The following is a 15,927-nucleotide window of genomic DNA, read 5'->3' on the forward strand; positions in this document are numbered from 1 at the left end:
ATGCTGGTCAGCGTGGAAGGATTCTCTGCGCCAAGCACCCTCTTTTTCGTCTCCATCACTTGCACCTCCAGCTCTTCGGCCTCCTTCCATCGACCTTGATTCCTGTACGTCGACGCCAGGTTAGCCATGCTGGTCAATGTGTCTGGATGCTCCGCGCCTAGCACCCTCTTCTCCATATTGAACACTTGATTAATCGGTTCTTCAGCCTCAGTCCATCGCCCATCCTCGTAAAGACACATTCCGTACCTCCACATAAGATCCATCCTGGGTTTCCAATCTTTATTCACAAGATTGGACTCTAGCACATAGCGCGCATGGGGCATGTAAGCCCTCCAGACGCTTCGGTTCTCGTGGTTATCATCTGGGAAAACTTCTTCTAGTCGCACAATAGCTTTCTCGGTTGATTGCGCAAGCAGCCCCTCTTTCCGTAACCAGTTCCGCGTTGCTAGATGCACCAGCCGATGGAGATCGAGGCATTTGTCGGCCGGTCGTCTGTTGACGAACGAATACGCGTTGAGCGTTCCGATCGCGCCCGTCTCCTTATTCCGCGACGCTCCTGGCGGAAGAAGAGACTGCGGAATGTCCTTTGGCTCTACACAGGCCATGAACGATAAGTAATCAGCCGCCAGCCCGTCGCGCCGCCGGATTTGGTCAAACGAAATCAGCCAGGTTGTGGCAACCGGATTGTTGACGTAGCGATACCTCCCATCGTCTTCAAACTCCTCGCTAAGAAGTTCAATAACCCCCGCCTCTTGCTCAGCCAGGAGTGAAAGATAGTCTGCAATTGATATCGCATTCTCGTTGATGTACGCTGCTGCCTGAACAATGGCTAGCGGAAGGTAGGTGAGTTGTAAAAGCAACGCACTAGTGTTTTCTCGACAGTTGACGAGATCCGGCTTGATCAGGCACTTCCCTAGAAGTTGGGCAGCCGCATCTTCTCCCATCGCCGGAACGTCCACGACGTTCTGTTGTGCGAGCTTGACAGCTATTTTCCTGTCGCGCGTCGTGAATACAACCGCTCCTTTCTTACTCTTCGGGAGGTAGTCTATTAAAGGGTGCGATTCCTGCCCATACTGAAGCCCAGATCCAGCCTTGGTAATCCACATATCCCAGTCATCTGCATTGTCGAACACTAGCAGCCACTGGCCTGTAGTTTCTTCGCTTAGATGCGCCTGCACCAGCCTCTTTACGTCCGCCTTGTCGTCCTCACACCCAGGTATGCCAAGTTGCCGAGCAGCGTCAAGGTATGCTTGATGGAGACTTTCCGTGTTAGTTGCCGGTATCCAGATGACAGAACAGTCATGGTGCTCGTATTTTATTCGGAAGAGCGACTCGAGCACAAGCTGAGTCTTACCTACGCCGCCAAGCCCAGTGACGGCAACCTTTGTAGTGCTATCTTTGGCAAATATCATCCCTTCTAGCTCAGCAAGTTGAGATCCGCGGCCTGTGAAGCGCGGGTTCCTTTCAAATTGCACGATCCAGGGAGCTTGTTTGGGGCTCGTTAGTGCTTGGTTTTGAGACTTTTGTATCTTCCTCTTAAGCCGGTCCAGTGCCTTTTTCTGCCCCTCGCCGTAGATGAGCGGCATCTGGATATCGAAAATGCCCAGGAGACAGTATGCGGCGTCTTCTTCTACGGTTGTCTGGCGTTTTGCTGCCCATAATAGCCGTTCGTCCGGGCTGAATTGAGACAGAGGCTTTCCCCGAAGGGCTTCGATAGCAATGCCGGTTATCTGACGAATCTCTTCTTCTCGTGACTTTTTACTTCCCAAAGGCTTGCCTTTCCAAGAGAAGAATTGGACTGATGACGGCGCTAGAAGTTCTTGAAGTGTCCATCCTCGCTTAAACCACCTGTAGTTCGGGAAGGCTAATTCTTCTGTAGCAGCAGGATTTTGACGGTCAGGAACGTCCGAAAGGTACACATAGCACCGAGTAGATTCGCGGTACCAGCGGAACATGGAGTTGATGGCTTCTGAGAGTTCGGTGAAGTCTGCCTTATTGATGCAGCATGTGTCTATCCAGAAATAGGATAGACCGTCGGATTTGGCTTGACCTTCGCAGAATATCAGCTTCTGGTATCCAGCCTTCTTCTTTCCAGCACGGTCCCAGATGTCCTTGAATGTGACTTCATCGTTGTCACTTCCCCATGTATGAGAAAGTATGGCATAAGGAGGGATCGTGGCCGTGGCTCTGAAGGTCTCCAGAATGAACCTGCCGTTGCCGTCGAGCTTTAAGAGGTGCATCGTTGGCCGCAGTAATCGACAGATATTGTCATTATCGAGGAATCGTGACAACTAGTCTGGGACATTCGAGCGCCATGTTAGCAGAATTCTAGGCGTATCATGATGGACTGCCATGGACAATGTGACCAGGCACAAGGCTGTGCGGAGCTTTTGGGATGCGCAAGGCTGAGCTGCATGCTTCTCCCGTCTATCTACTATTATGAACCTCGTTCCGTCTCGCAGGAGCTCCGCATCACCTAAGAGGGTTAGTCTGTCAAGGCTATGGTAGATTAGAGAATCTGCTTTAATGACTGTAATTTACGATAAATACGTGCGTATTATTAATCCCTTGCCAGTCTGAATCGCCCAAAAGTGGAAGTTTGATCAGCCACAAGTACCGATCTGCGTAGTGGAAAAAACTGAAATTGCTTGCAACAGAACGTATACTTTGGACGGCTTTGTAGCATTTTAACAGGATTATTTGACTTGGACTCGTTCTTCCTATGTCATTCGTGAAGAAAAAAAAGATGATGGTGACGCTGTACGGAGTACCATGGAAATATTGCCACGGCGTCTAAATGACACGGTCTGGATGCGCAAGGTCTGCGATTACCAAGTTCCATTAATCTAAACTGAAGAGAGAGAGAGAGAGAGAGAAGAAATCTCCCGGCACCTTTTGTGCACGAGATAGCGATTCTCCTCTCCAATGCCCTAATGCTGTGTTACCATGTTTGTTTGCTTCTCTGATATAACCCACCAGCCACGTCTTCAGCCACAACCAAGGGAACAGGCCGCAGGCCTGGGACCATAACACTAAAGACGCATTTTCGGGTACTCTACGGAAATCAGCTACTTAGCAACCAAGTTATTGTAATATTTAAGGTAGGCACAGTCTCGTGTGTCAGGAAGAGGTTAAAGACCGCAATTTACATATAATTATAAGAATTTCAATGTGTGGGTACTCTGAGTTAGTTTGAAGTCGAAGTACCTCGAATTCGCCCCAGCACGGTGGGTGTTCCATCACATAGGGGAGGAGGTTAGAATCTATGAGAGAATCATAGATTCTAGGACATCCTAAACCGTGCCATATCGGGATCACGGCTTCCATCGAATACCTTAAAATTCACCTTTTTCAGTTTCGCTAATTGAGCACAGCGACCAAACTGGTAGACCGCCAACGAAGGCGCCCAAAAGACACCAGTTCCGCCCAACAAGTACGCACTCTATTCGCACCGGGAGAATTCACGAAGATCCTACCGATTCCTGCCTTTACCGACGAATATAATCACCATATGAACGGGGTTGATATCGCTGATCAATTGAGGGCACGCTGGCTTATCCAGAGGCGGTCGAACAAGACGTGGAAACCTCTTTTTTATTATCTCGTTGAGATCGCGGTATGCAACGTATACAAGCTCGCAACAACACCACCAAAAGGGAGGGAAGGTGGGGCATCCACGATGGGTCACAACTAGTTTCGTATAGGCGTAATCACCGCGCTTTTTGAGCGTTCTGAGCAACCAATCTCATCTAGTCGTGCTACTCCTTCCTCTTCCTTCGCCAGACCTTCGCGCCCACAGAGCAAGCAGTCGCTCCGGTCTACCGTATGCCGCGTAATTCCTAGATATCACGATGAGTGCCCTGAAACGCTCTGGAATAACCCACGCACCTGTATTGTGTGTATCGATGCTGATCGCCGGGCACCCTCCGGGGCACCCAGGAAGGCCCTAACAGGGCTCTCAATCAATACGATTCGTGGGTCCCCAAATGGGCGCGATGGGCGCCCAACAGGGCCCCCCCGGACCCGGTATGGATGCCGGCGCTGCGAGATCCCCCTCTGCAAAAGTTGGCTATGTTTGTTGGTCGGAACATCTGGACGAGGCACCGCGCTCGTACTGAGCCCTTTTTTTTTAATAGAGAAAATGTGCTTGCAATATCTATTGAACTCTGTATGTCATAGGCCTAAACCACCAAGGATTTAGTAAGCTGGTAACGCTGTTGAATTGCTAAAGAGAAAAGGAAAAGATCTCTCTCACTGCGATCTGCTATTTACCTCTGTGAGCAAAAGGTCTACCTATCTCCAAGGGGGGGCGCTTACTCATCTCGCGGATCAATAACTGGCAACTTCCAACCAAAATTTCCAACTTTACTACATATAATTTAATAAGATTTTCATAGGTTTATAAGAGCCCAAAGGTACAGAATTTTGGTGGAGGGCCGCTCATCTGCCCCCGCGCGATGAGTAAGCGCCCCCCCTTGCTCTTCTGCCTTAGGCCGCAAGGCCACAACACACAGACTGGGCGAAGCCCAAGGCTGTCACACTGTATCTGTATTATACAATTTGATATTCCTATATCCCTATCATTTATGGTGTATTTCTGGGCGAATCTAGTTGTTCTGCTCGATCACGGAGTTTTGATGAGGTTCGGGGGAGATTACGCTAACTAAATGGGTTTAGGTTGTGCACTTCAGCGACGACGACAAAGGGGATATTACTGTTACGCCAAGTCTGTGGGTCTCTATGCCTCACAGGAAGGGTTTCTCAAACATTGCTTCCTGTGCAACGTGCACCTTTTGAGTATATTTTGCGAGAGCCCTCTTTCGAGATGAAATATGTACTTGTAGATAAGACATTGTTGTCGACTGTCGAGGTACGGGGTATATGACTTTCTATGGAACTTCTTCACAGAGATACTCCAAGATGAAGGACTGTATCCTAGGGGGGAGCCACTTTTCAACTGTGGCGTTAATAAGGCGGGCAGAGGGTAGTTTGCTTATTCAATGCCATCGAAGAGTCCCTCAGATGCATCTCTCCTTCTCTAATAATCATGCTGCACCATATTGCTTGACCGTCACTCCATCTCCTCTCCACAGCAAGTGAACTTGACGCGTCTCTCCAAAAGACATGTCGAGATCCTCGAATTCGGACCGGATACCCGCCCATCTCGACTCAAACGAAGTTTGAATCGAGCTTGCCACGGCGCTCGAGATGGGTGGTAGGGCGGTGGCGCATGAGTCCTTGGACTACCGTTGAATGCTTCGACAACAGTACATATTTATTGCCTTTCGACGCTCAACCGTGCAGATATGATAGGAATCGGCGCAGTCGACGCCTTCATTGAGCGGAATACCGAGTCCATTGCGCCTTCAAGACGCTGCTTTCAGTGCGGATAGCAGCGGAGCGCCCCATTCGGCACAGGCGACATGCCGATAGGGACTGTGGAGAATCGATCCGGAGCATCCCTCCCACATCGTGGATGATGGATTCGGTGATTGCGTGGTCTTACGAAAAGTTAGACCAAGCTTCCGGGACTGCATTTGAGAACTATATCTCGCGCACAAACACGATCGCAGAATCTAGAACAATAGACAACCACGCTAGGAACCACGTGCAGCATATTTTCCGATCTCCTCTAGGAAGTAAGAACGCAGCCGTGATCGCTACGATGGAAGAACTGCAGAGTTTCTTCTCGACGCAAAGCTCAGTTCGCCTACCCAGGAGGTATAATTCCCCAGCCAGGACCGCGCAGATACTTTCAATAGTCGCGATGGTGGGAACCGTCGGATGATATCCGATAACCCGATCCCATGGTTTTGAGACTTGAGCGTGAATTGACAGACGATGCTGGTGCCTAGTTTAGGAATGCATCAGTGCTTCCCTTTGGTGCAATGAGGAATCCGACTCTTGAAACCCCACACTATTTTCAGTTGCGCTAAGAGTACTCCGCAAATTCCGAATGGTTGTTAGCCTTCAAGAATGTCATGCCTCGGTTGAGGCTCATTTATTAATATGGCACGGAAAGGCCAGAACAAGAGAGTTCTACGTGCTCTCTGGCATACTTGGAGATCGGCTTCTACAAGACTACGCCCCGATGGTGAGGTCAACAATACAAGCAGCTTTTGGGGAGCCAGAATAAGTACAGGTGCACTCCAGAGTCCAGACTCCAAGCTGCGGATGAATCCTCCAGGCCTGGTCCCTGGAGCAGGGTTACATGGCTTATTTTGCAGTTCGAGGGTTCGACACATTCCATGTTCCTAGTCTATTGACTCCGCATGTCCCAGGTATCAACACCCCGGAAGGTATCGGCGCATCGCAGACCTGGCGTCTGGTAAATGGTAATGCCAATAGCCAACTTCGTCACCTTGTCACGCGTGAGATGATTCATGAGGAGTGGAAGATTGTTGGCCTTCCTATCGCAAGCACACCAAAAAAGCTCTTGGGGTTGTTCTACCATGTAGGTAAGTATGTGCCTTTCAAGTTATCTTCGACGCACCGGCTCAATATCAAGAACTCTATATTCATAGGATTTTCTTTCTTGGTGTCAATACTAGACCTCGACGGAAGACCAGAGTATGAAAATTTAAAGACAGGAAATAAGGAAGTCGACAATTGCACCACGAGACATCATCCTAGTCATTCTCCGCATTAGCGTCTCCGTCGAACGCTATCCGCCCTTCCAGAAGCCCCTAAGCGAAGCAAATCCGGAGATATCTCCATTTTCTCTTACGCGCCCCATGCAAGTTCTTTGCTCGAGCCTCGAACCTGCCCAAGCTCGAGCTAATGCAGGTCCTATTCCTTTAACAATCAAAACTGTTCAACAACCGTCAGTGACCGGATGGTCAGACTGGCGACTGCAAAACAGCCATGCAAGCCTTCTGGAATCAGCTGTGGCGCTAGGATCGTAATTTTATTCCCAAGCACCGTGGCCACGACGGAATGCGGACCGAATCCGGGGCCAGGAGAGGAATAGGGAAAGGTACGGTAGAGCGGTACCTTGCCCGGTATGGACGGAATGGGGAAGTATAAATACATATAGATGAGAAGAGCTAGGAAGAAGCAGAAGTGGATTTCAACCAGTTCATCTTCGATCACCAGTCTTCAATATGCGGTTTACTCTTGCTGCTGTGGCTCTCTCGAGCCTGGTTGGATCTGTCCTGTCAGCTCCTACCGCGAGCGATCTCGAGGCTCGTTGGGAGTTTGAAAGAGAGATCGTCCAGAGAGGCGCCTCGGATCGCTCGTTGGAGCTCTTAGCCCAGCTTCAGAACACTCAAGCTGGACCAGCGCCCCAATCAATTGAAGGTTAGTGGTTCGACCTGTCGTATGATACTTTGCTGATCCTTCACAGAGGCGCTTGCTTCAATAACACTGGTCCTCCAGATCGGCGACGGCATATATGACCTTGCAGTGGCGTTGATCGCGGCAGGCTTTGCTCCAGGAGACATCAGTTCTATTCTCTCCACCTACTCCATTGGAGACAACTCGCCGTTCAACATCAATCTTCGATCCCCCCAGGGTGATCGGATATTCCCCAAGAAGTCGCCGTCGGATGCGCCATACTCGATCCCCGAAATCATCCTTCGAGGAGCGATCCGTATCCCATCTTCTTTTACATATGGCCAGAAACCACCTCTCCTCATGGTCCCCGGAACTGGGTCAACTGGAGGGATCAGCTTCGGCGGCAATTTCAGGAAGCTGTTTAAGAATGTGGCATACGCTGACCCTGTCTGGTTGAACATTCCGGGCTTCCTGCTAAACGATGCGCAAGAGAATGCGGAGTTCGTCGCTTATGCGATCAACTACATCTCAGGAATCTCGCAGAACAAGAATGTGAGCGTCATTGCTTGGTCTCAAGGCAACCTCGACGGTAAGTCAATCTAGCGGAGATATGGTAGCAACAATACTAACCGTCTCAGCGCAATGGGCGTTTAAATACTGGCCAAGCACCCGCGCCATAACCTCCGACCTGATCTCCATTTCTCCGGACTTCCATGGCACTGTGACTGCCCTCCCATCTTGCCCAGGATACCCGACCGAATCATGCAACCCCGCCATCGTGCAGCAAGATTACAACTCCAACTTCATCACCACGCTCCGATCCAATGGTGGCGACTCCGCCTACGTCCCAACCACCACGATCTACACCAATACCGACCAGGTCGTCCAGCCACAGGATGGTACTGGCGCTTCGGCATATCTCTTGGATGCTCGCGGGGTTGGCGTCACGAACAACCAGATCCAGACCGTCTGCCCAGGCCTGCCTCCGGGTGTTAGCTACAGCCACGAGGGTATGCTGTTCAACCCTGTGAGTCATGCGCTTGCGGTGGATGCATTGACGAATCCGGGGCCCGGGCAAGTCAGTCGAATTAACATGGCGACTGAATGCCTCAAGCTGGCCGCCGATGGGTTGACCACGGCTGACATCGTTGCGACGGAAGGTGAGCTAAGGACCAAGAGCCAGACTATTGAACCATTCTAATTATGCCTTAGGTAATAACATTATATCGGTTGTGGCCATTATCGTATATCCAGCGAAGGTCAATGCCGAGCCACCGATCAAGGCGTATGCTGCCTGAGCAGGACTAGCACCAGGAGTTTAGTTGGACTAAGCGGTTGGGAATCCCACTTTGATAGTTTTGATATAATGTAATATAGGATGCTCATAATTAGATCGTTCTACAGTGTCGTAACGATAATTTGGTTCAAAAATCAACCACTTGAGCAATTCATGGCGTTCATGGACGACAGTGAGCATCTGACTAGCATTGTATACATGAAACTAATCATACATACCTAAATGAATACACCAAATCCCTACATCTCGCCCCCGTCTCCATATGTACTGATGCCCAGACGTCTCAACTCCGGAAGAAAAGTCGCATCAACTTCACTCAAGGGAAGACTCTCGCCCCATCCTCTGATATTGTACTGAATCCTCACTACGCTAGGTAATTCCTTGATTGATATCATTCCCTCAAGCCCAGCACGCTACATCATCTCTTGCCCACGTTATATCGTCCATACGTTTCCTGGGACACCTCAACAAATCCCGGAGTGAAACTTCCCTCCCTCGCAGTAGAATGACCAACACCCTGCCCGTCTTCCGACTCCTTTTCTTTTCCCCGCAGTGACTCCTCCACAACCGGGCTCAGGTATCGGCTCGTTGGTGGTCCACGGAAGTCTGGATGCATGGAAGAGCGGGAAGCAAGCGCCTCGCGGCTATGGTGTGCGGTACGTTTCATTGCGGACTTGGAGGGGGTCCTCTGAGACCTCAGGAACACTGCGCATCCGGTGATGAGGAGCCCGAAGACAAGGCCTAGGTATTGCTTTAGTAACGTTCCGAGTAGTCAAGGACTACGTAGAGGAGGGGAGTGGGATGGCTGCGCTGGGACACTTACCGGCCGTAGCTGCGCCGACGGTTGCTCCGATCCACGATGGGATGGAAACGTGGTTCGCTGCATTTGGGAATCTGCCGAAGTAAGCAGGGTATACCGAAGACCATGTTGCTGTATGGATCGGGGAGGTGGAGCGGATAGAGTTTGTGGTCTTATCGGTCAACTTTGATCTTAAAATTCATTCCCGGTACCTGCTTACTGGGATGGCGGATGTTGTCGGTGCCATGATTTAAGGCTAGGTTCAAAGTCCAGAAAAAGGAACAAAATTATCGGAATCGTCGGACAAAACGGAAACTCGACCCTTACCAGACACCTGGATGGTATAATACGTCGTTTAGGGGACAGGAACCTTTGGATTTTCATAGATATCTCTTCCACGCAGTTCTCAGTTCGTCCTGGATACTGCCTCTTAATGAACAGCCAGCCCTATCTTTTAGATAAATTCGTTGTTCGTACCGGCTCGAATAGTGGTTCCAAGACTAAGTACAACTGAGTACTGAGGGGAAGGCGACAACAGAAACGACGCTACCATGCAGGGCAGCCATGAGAATAGATATTTACCGCAACAGTCATAGGACGCGTGACATTTGTGGCCATGTGAGAATGATCATATCAATAGGTGGCAAGGGATTGGCCATGAGTGTGAGTGAATTGTCGAACCGATCGAAAGAACGAACAGAAGAAGTACCAACGCATGAATCCAGCGGGAACTCCATTCCCTGACGTCCAACATCATTCATGAGGTTATTAGGTCCAATAGCGTTGGTCTGGTGCATGCATAGACTTTATTCTGCTGAAGGTGACGAAGAACAAACTTTGACGATAGGGTTAGGACCCTTCGCTGCTTGGGTGAGTCATGTTCGCGCTGCGGCCAAACGGGCGATTTGGAGATAAGTATGGTAGGACTCTGGAAGGGTTGGCATAAAACCGATACATGAACAGACGATGACCAAAATATCAAGGTACATTGGGAATTGGGTGCGAGATGAATTGTAGATTTTTGTACACGCTAAAGCGCATTGCTTCACAGCCCAATTTGTGTCAAGGAAAGTCCGTAGCATGCAAATCGGCGCAGTACCAACGGATGCCTCGGTGTTTTCGTTTTACAGAAATAGCAAACCTAATCCGCCATCCTAGGATGCCATCAGTCCCTCATGACAATTTACCCAACACGTATGGATGACCAGCGCTCAAACCACCGCAAACTGCCCACGCCTGTCCATTGACATAGCTCGCCTCATCGCTCCCCAAGAACAGAGCCACACGCGCGACCTCATCCGCCGCCGCGCCTCTTCGTAGCGGATTCAGCTGGCCAATCTTCTTCTCCGTTCCTCGCGCACGTGCCGCCGAGTACATGCCGGCGGTCATCCCCGTCTCGATGACGCCGGGGCAGATGGCGTTGCAGCGGATCCCGGAGCCCACGAGCTGGTACGCGCAGGTTTGCATGAGTGAGACGACGGCAGCTTTGGAGGCGGAGTAGTCGGTGGCGCCGGCGTTGGAGCGCAGGCCGGCGACGGAGGCGGTGCCGATGATGGAGCCCGAGGGGAAGGGTTTTGAGGCGGAGGTTTTGCGCATGGCGATGGAAGCGTGTTTGGCGGCGAGGAAGACGCTGGAGAGAAAGTTGTTAGAATATGTCGCTCGTTCGGGGAGAGCAGAGGTGGAGAGGGAGTTACCTCAGCACATTCGTCCTCATCATGTTCATGAACGTATCTGCCTCCTCCTCCCAGAATACCTGCGCGTTCGCGATGCCCGCATTCGCGAAGAAGACGTCTAGTCGGCCATACTTGTCCAGGGCCTCCTGCACCACGCCCTTTACTGCATCCTCATTAGCCGCGTCGAATTGCCGAATGTGGACATCGACATTGGGGTAGAGCGATTCGAGCTCTCGTTTGTGGGTAGGGAGATATTGGTCGCTGAAATCGCAGAGGAACACGGCCTTGGCTCCGTTGTGAGCGAATTGGTGCGCGGAAGCGCGTCCGATTCCAAGGACAGAGTTGCATCCTGTGAACGACATCAGCTTCGGTGAGATCCCAATGGCAGTGGAATGCTTACCGGTGACGATGACCACCTTGTCTTTCACGCGCCTGTTCGTGCTCAGCTTCTGCCATATCGACATGTACGAACTAAACTTACGGGCCAGCCGAATCCCCAGCGATCCTCCGAATCTTTTGGATATCCTCGAACATTCCCGGATCCTGCGGGCCATTGGCGAGCTGTTCGCTCACTGCCTGAGGCGCGGCGACTTTTCCAGGGGACGGCATTGTAGATTATAGAGTACAGTAGTTCAAATATAGCAAATATAGGATATATTCAAAGAAAATAGAAGAACCAACGGAGGCGCCATCGGACTTGATGTACGACTCGGAGTCTCACTGCTATTACCGCCAATACCGCGCGGGGTGCCAGGATTGAATGAAGTTAGAGAGCGGGAGGCTGCCGAGGTTGTCCATTACTAACTCCATCTAAACTCTAAACGCGAGCGAGGCTTGGTGGACCGTGGAACAGGTTTAGCACTGACATAGTATCAATATTATCGGATAATAACGCACTAATACACGCAATATGGCTCGACATAGGATTATCATCGATACAGACCCGGTACTTGAGTAGAATACCCTTGCTATTGTCAGTATACGCGACTGAGGCGCATACTATAGGGAATAGACGATATCTTAGCATTGCTGCTCGCACTATCGGCGTCACCAGAGGACTTGGAAGTTCTTTTGATTTCCCTCACATATGGGAATATTGATGTCGAAAAGTGTGTAATCCTATCCTTTGCGTTCTCTCTAGCCTGTTGGTGACCATTTGAGTCCAGCTGTCTTCGAAATGTGGTCTCCCTCTTCCACCACGTGGAGAAAGAGCGGGAATGGAGAAAGTCTAAAGGTCTCCCCGAGGGCTTTGATGCATTGGACGCAAGGAAGCCGATTGGTACAAATCCCTTTATATATATTGGTGATCGAAGTATTAACTGGTGCTAGTGGCCGTAGGCGCTGTGGGACCCCTCGCAGCCCAAATCATATTGGCGGACTACTACCGTAAGTGTCTCCCCTTGATGTGACATAGCACATGGCAGAGACTGAAGGAACCTAGACGGGATCGACGGACTTGGGGGTATCCATCATACTGTACGGTATCCTTCGCTGCCGTCTCGTAGACGTGGTGTCTTCGAAGCCTTTTTGAAGCCTTACGCTGACACAACTCCCAGCATCCTCATCTCTCCCCGGAAGCGACATGGAGACATCTCTTCCAATCATCCCAAGCCGCCGACGACGACGCCATCCGCGACCAAAACCCCCCCAATCTCTTCATCCCCTCCAAACGGCCCGCCCATGAAGAAATCCTTCAGATCCTCCGGGACAACCCACCCGACACCATCACGATCGTGACCATCGGGCCCTTGACGAACGCCGCTCATGCAGCGGCAGTCGACCCGGAGACGTTCCTGCGCGCCAAGCAAGTGCTCACCATGGGCGGGGCGGTGGAACTCGAAGGAAATGTAAATGAATCCCTATCATCCCAGGCATATTCCCAGCTCCTTGACATTTCCCGTCATTCGTCGTGCCAAAGCAAGTGGCGGAGGCAGAGGCAGACACCACCACTTCCCCTCCCCACCAAATTCCCGAACCCCCCTCTCCATATCGAATATCGCTGAATATCAGAAACCAGATGAACCCCGTTGCAGAATTTAATATTTACGCCGATTCGATCGCTGCTGCTCGGGTCTTCGCGCTTTCGTCCCCGAAGCCGCTGAGCACCATGCCTCTAGTGCCACCTGCTAAGGAGGCTGGGGTCGCTGAAGACCCTTGCCTGGCTGCGTATCCGGCAACGTTGGGTAGGAGGTTGGAGTTGAAGCTGTTTCCTTTGGGTACGTACGGAAGTTCCATGCCATTCTTCGCGTTGTTTTTCTAGTAGGTGTGGAGCGTACTGACGAGGCCGAGATATCACGACGACCCATAACCTGACACGCCAGTATTGGGACAAGATGATGAAGCAGCCACTTGAAGATGGATCGCCGCTGGCTCATTGGATGTCCGCATTTCTCGAATCGACGTTTCGAAAAGCCGAGGAGCTGTACCATCTCCGGCCGGAGGAGGTGGGATTGAATCTTCACGATCCACTGCCCATTTGGTAAGTTGTCGTTTTCGCCTCTCACCATCCGCTTCAACAATATGGTATTCATGACGATTGCAACAGGTACCTCCTCTCCGAAGCAGCTGGCGGGTGGACGCTCTCCAAGCCGACTGATGTGCGCATCGAGACATCCGGCCAATGGACCAAAGGGATGTGCGTCATTGACAGACGCCCGAGGAAGCGTCGTGAGGAGGACGATGAGCGTGGGGAGATTCCTGGAGACTCGGGCGATTGGCTGAGCTGGAATTCCGGAAACCGCGTGAGCATCGTCAAGGATAGCCCCGGGGTGGATGTTGCGCAGCAAGTCCTCCTGAGGAGCATCTTGCACGGGTTGTGAGGATCCACTCGCATAGATGAGGTGTCTTTTGTCGGTTTAGCTCAGCTTCTGTAGATAGCCTTGTTGGATGAGTCGCTCGACGTCGCTTTCCTTGACATAGAGCTGGCTGTTTTTAGACAGTGTGATGGCGCTGTCCGCACGTTAGTCTTCCAAATACATCTGGAATAAATGGCGAATACGAAACAATTGGAAACCGGTTGATACATACCCATACTCCGTCTGAATCTCCCCCGCATCCTTCAATACCCTCACATCAACAAACAAATCTCTCGGCGGCTCCAAGCTCCCCGTCAGGTCGATATCCGTCCATTGTCCTTTATACGCTGCCAGCAGATCGGAATAGCGCCTCACATACTCCTCTTCTTCGGGACTCAAATTCATCGCCGCCGCACCTCCCTGCCCTCCTTCTTCGCCGTTCCCCGCGCCGTCCCCACCCGCCTGCCGATCCAACACATCTACCCCCGCCCAGCACGCCTCCTCCAATTTCTGCGCACGCACTCGGTGATACGCTAGCAAGCACCGCTTGTTCCGGCGCATGGCGAGGTGGTTCACGAGGAGGGCGCATGCGGTGGCTGGGTCGTCCTGGGGGTTGAAGGTGGAGGGTGTGCCGGCTTGGGAGGCGGAGGTGTAGGGTTCGAGGATGCGGGCATTGTCGCGGTCGAGATCGCGGACTTCACGGACGGTGGAGCGGACGAGGTCGGTTTGGTAGGAGGGGAGGGAGGGGAGGTTTTGGACGCGTTTGGCGTCTCGGACCTGGAGCGGGGGTGAGTGATATGATCGTTTGGGAAAGGATACATGGAAGTTACCAGCTTGAGGCCTAACTCGCCGTACATTGTGGGCAACTAAGCATGAAATGGCGCCAAATCTCGGTTCTGAATAGCTTTTTGGATTTCGATTTTTGAATAAGTGTAAATATATGTTGACGCCCATCGCGACGTGGATCTGATACTGCAGCAATGGCGCGCCTAGTCCGCCGAGACAATATTTCCTCTCACCAACCTCCATCATCAGTTCATCACATTTCTCTCCCGAACCTCGTCAACTTCTCCTCCCTCATCTGGACCCCTTAAACTCACATGAGCCCGTCAATTGGGCCCATCCCCTCCGCCATGACATTTCCACGTCGCCTCCAACCCCTCTTCCACCGCCCCTCCCTCTCCCCCATTCTCCACGCCCGCTTCCCCCGACCTACCCCCTCCCCCTTCACAACCAGCGCCCTACGCCCCGCCGCCCGAAAACCCAAATCAAAAGCTCCCGTGCTCGAAAAACCGGACGCGTTCCGACCCCCATCGCATGGCGCGCGGCTACCCCGACGGCGACCCGATGCCACGCGATATGGGCCGTCGTTGACGGAGGCGGAGGCGCAGACGCAGAAGACGAAGCAATATCCGCGGATGATGCCGCCGGAGGGGTCGTTTCTGCACTGGTTCCTGTCGGATCGGAGCATCCACGTATGGATATCGATGGTACGTATTCAATTATCTATTCTAACGTTGGCTCGCTAATCCCGCAATCAGTCCGTCCTCCTCTCCCTCACCCTCGCCATGCTCCACAACCGCCTCTCCACCTTCCAGCAATCCGACCCCCTCGCCCTCGCCGTCGACCTCCCCCCGCCCTCCCACCTCATCACCCACCCGATCCGTACCATCCCGCAGTACCTCGCCATGTACCGCCTCACCGCCGAGCGCCGCAGCCAGGAGGTCGCGGAACGGAGACGGCAGCGGCAAGAGGATGCAGAGCGAAGGAGGGAGTTTCGGAAGGTGCATGGGGAGACGGAGGGGTTCGAGGTGTTGGGGGTGAAGTTTGGGATGGAGGAGGAGGGGGAGAAGGGGGTGGAGAGCGCGGTGGATGGGGCGAGTCCGGTGGCAGTGGTGGGGCAGGGGGAGGATTTGGAGACGAGGAAGAAGCCGAAGAAGTGGTTTGGGATTTGGGAGTGAGGAGGCGCGAGGAAGAGAAGATGGACGTTGACGTAGAGACGGTTATGTACACTACGTTAAGGCCGTATATACCCTCATGTTGGAGAAATACGGCATGTATCAATATCACTCGACTCGAAGAAGTAAC

The 15,927-nt window shown here is 52.0% G+C and overlaps 7 protein-coding genes across 7 annotated transcripts in view; 3 read left to right on the top strand and 4 right to left on the bottom strand.

Moving 5' to 3' along the window:
- P152DRAFT_407905 (HET-domain-containing protein) overlaps window positions 1-2,471 on the bottom strand; it is a 2,907-nt gene extending 436 nt beyond the window's left edge. The window contains exon 1 of the mRNA XM_033676908.1: window positions 1-2,471. Coding sequence (XP_033538983.1) covers window positions 1-2,240 — 2,240 coding nt within the window. The 5' untranslated portion in view covers window positions 2,241-2,471.
- Window positions 2,472-6,637: 4,166 nt separating this feature from the next.
- Window positions 6,638-8,720, top strand: P152DRAFT_427109 (alpha/beta-hydrolase). The gene is made up of 4 exons (XM_033677289.1): window positions 6,638-7,299; window positions 7,346-7,864; window positions 7,914-8,435; window positions 8,488-8,720. Exons 1-4 carry the CDS (start codon window positions 7,104-7,106, stop codon window positions 8,571-8,573), a joined length of 1,323 nt encoding a protein of 440 aa, XP_033538984.1. The 5' UTR covers window positions 6,638-7,103; the 3' UTR covers window positions 8,574-8,720.
- A 270-nt stretch (window positions 8,721-8,990) lies between these two features.
- P152DRAFT_445455 (uncharacterized protein) lies at window positions 8,991-9,618 on the bottom strand (the record flags this gene model as incomplete). Its single annotated transcript, XM_033677858.1, has 3 exons — window positions 8,991-9,313; window positions 9,396-9,555; window positions 9,592-9,618. The coding sequence occupies 3 exons, from the start codon at window positions 9,616-9,618 to the stop codon at window positions 8,991-8,993; spliced, it is 510 nt and encodes a 169-aa protein (XP_033538985.1).
- Window positions 9,619-10,544: 926 nt separating this feature from the next.
- P152DRAFT_387413 (NAD(P)-binding protein) lies at window positions 10,545-11,653 on the bottom strand (the record flags this gene model as incomplete). The annotated part of the gene is made up of 4 exons (XM_033675886.1): window positions 10,545-11,001; window positions 11,066-11,393; window positions 11,445-11,476; window positions 11,526-11,653. 4 exons carry the CDS (start codon window positions 11,651-11,653, stop codon window positions 10,545-10,547), a joined length of 945 nt encoding a protein of 314 aa, XP_033538986.1.
- Window positions 11,654-11,902: 249 nt separating this feature from the next.
- P152DRAFT_453935 (nucleoside hydrolase) lies at window positions 11,903-13,946 on the top strand. The gene is made up of 8 exons (XM_033678486.1): window positions 11,903-11,990; window positions 12,050-12,153; window positions 12,211-12,323; window positions 12,374-12,430; window positions 12,486-12,520; window positions 12,601-12,891; window positions 13,062-13,260; window positions 13,334-13,946. Exons 1-8 carry the CDS (start codon window positions 11,955-11,957, stop codon window positions 13,525-13,527), a joined length of 1,029 nt encoding a protein of 342 aa, XP_033538987.1. The 5' UTR covers window positions 11,903-11,954; the 3' UTR covers window positions 13,528-13,946.
- Window positions 13,738-14,754, bottom strand: P152DRAFT_16483 (GINS complex, Psf1 component). The gene is made up of 3 exons (XM_033674036.1): window positions 14,670-14,754; window positions 14,072-14,616; window positions 13,738-13,993 (listed from the first exon to the last, which is right to left on the bottom strand). The coding sequence occupies exons 1-3, from the start codon at window positions 14,694-14,696 to the stop codon at window positions 13,900-13,902; spliced, it is 666 nt and encodes a 221-aa protein (XP_033538988.1). The 5' UTR covers window positions 14,697-14,754; the 3' UTR covers window positions 13,738-13,899.
- A 180-nt stretch (window positions 14,755-14,934) lies between these two features.
- P152DRAFT_453939 (uncharacterized protein) lies at window positions 14,935-15,423 on the top strand. Its single transcript, XM_033678487.1, has one exon. It carries the CDS (start codon window positions 14,940-14,942, stop codon window positions 15,366-15,368), a length of 429 nt encoding a protein of 142 aa, XP_033538989.1. The 5' UTR covers window positions 14,935-14,939; the 3' UTR covers window positions 15,369-15,423.
- Window positions 15,424-15,927: the final 504 nt, after the last annotated feature.

This window comes from Eremomyces bilateralis (genome assembly GCF_010015585.1).
Source record: "Eremomyces bilateralis CBS 781.70 unplaced genomic scaffold P152scaffold_1, whole genome shotgun sequence".
NCBI classification, from domain to species: domain Eukaryota; kingdom Fungi; phylum Ascomycota; class Dothideomycetes; order Eremomycetales; family Eremomycetaceae; genus Eremomyces; species Eremomyces bilateralis.

Bases quoted from the DNA above. Each gene is read 5' to 3' on its own strand.
- P152DRAFT_427109 (XM_033677289.1), top strand. From the start codon at position 7,104: ATGCGGTTTACTCTTGCTGCTGTGGCTCTCTCGAGCCTGGTTGGATCT. The intron at 7,300-7,345 runs GTTAGTGGTTCG...GATCCTTCACAG, and splicing joins AGCGCCCCAATCAATTGAAG to AGGCGCTTGCTTCAATAACA. The intron at 8,436-8,487 runs GTGAGCTAAGGA...ATTATGCCTTAG, and splicing joins TGACATCGTTGCGACGGAAG to GTAATAACATTATATCGGTT.
- P152DRAFT_16483 (XM_033674036.1), bottom strand. From the start codon at position 14,696: ATGTACGGCGAGTTAGGCCTCAAGCTG. The intron at 14,617-14,669 runs GTAACTTCCATG...CCCCCGCTCCAG, and splicing joins GCGAGTTAGGCCTCAAGCTG to GTCCGAGACGCCAAACGCGT. The intron at 13,994-14,071 runs GTATGTATCAAC...ACGTGCGGACAG, and splicing joins GAGATTCAGACGGAGTATGG to CGCCATCACACTGTCTAAAA.
- P152DRAFT_453935 (XM_033678486.1), top strand. From the start codon at position 11,955: ATGGCTCGACATAGGATTATCATCGATACAGACCCG. The intron at 12,431-12,485 runs GTAAGTGTCTCC...GAAGGAACCTAG, and splicing joins CATATTGGCGGACTACTACC to ACGGGATCGACGGACTTGGG. The intron at 13,261-13,333 runs GTACGTACGGAA...GACGAGGCCGAG, and splicing joins GTTGAAGCTGTTTCCTTTGG to ATATCACGACGACCCATAAC.
- P152DRAFT_453939 (XM_033678487.1), top strand. From the start codon at position 14,940: ATGAGCCCGTCAATTGGGCCCATCCCCTCCGCCATGACATTTCCACGT.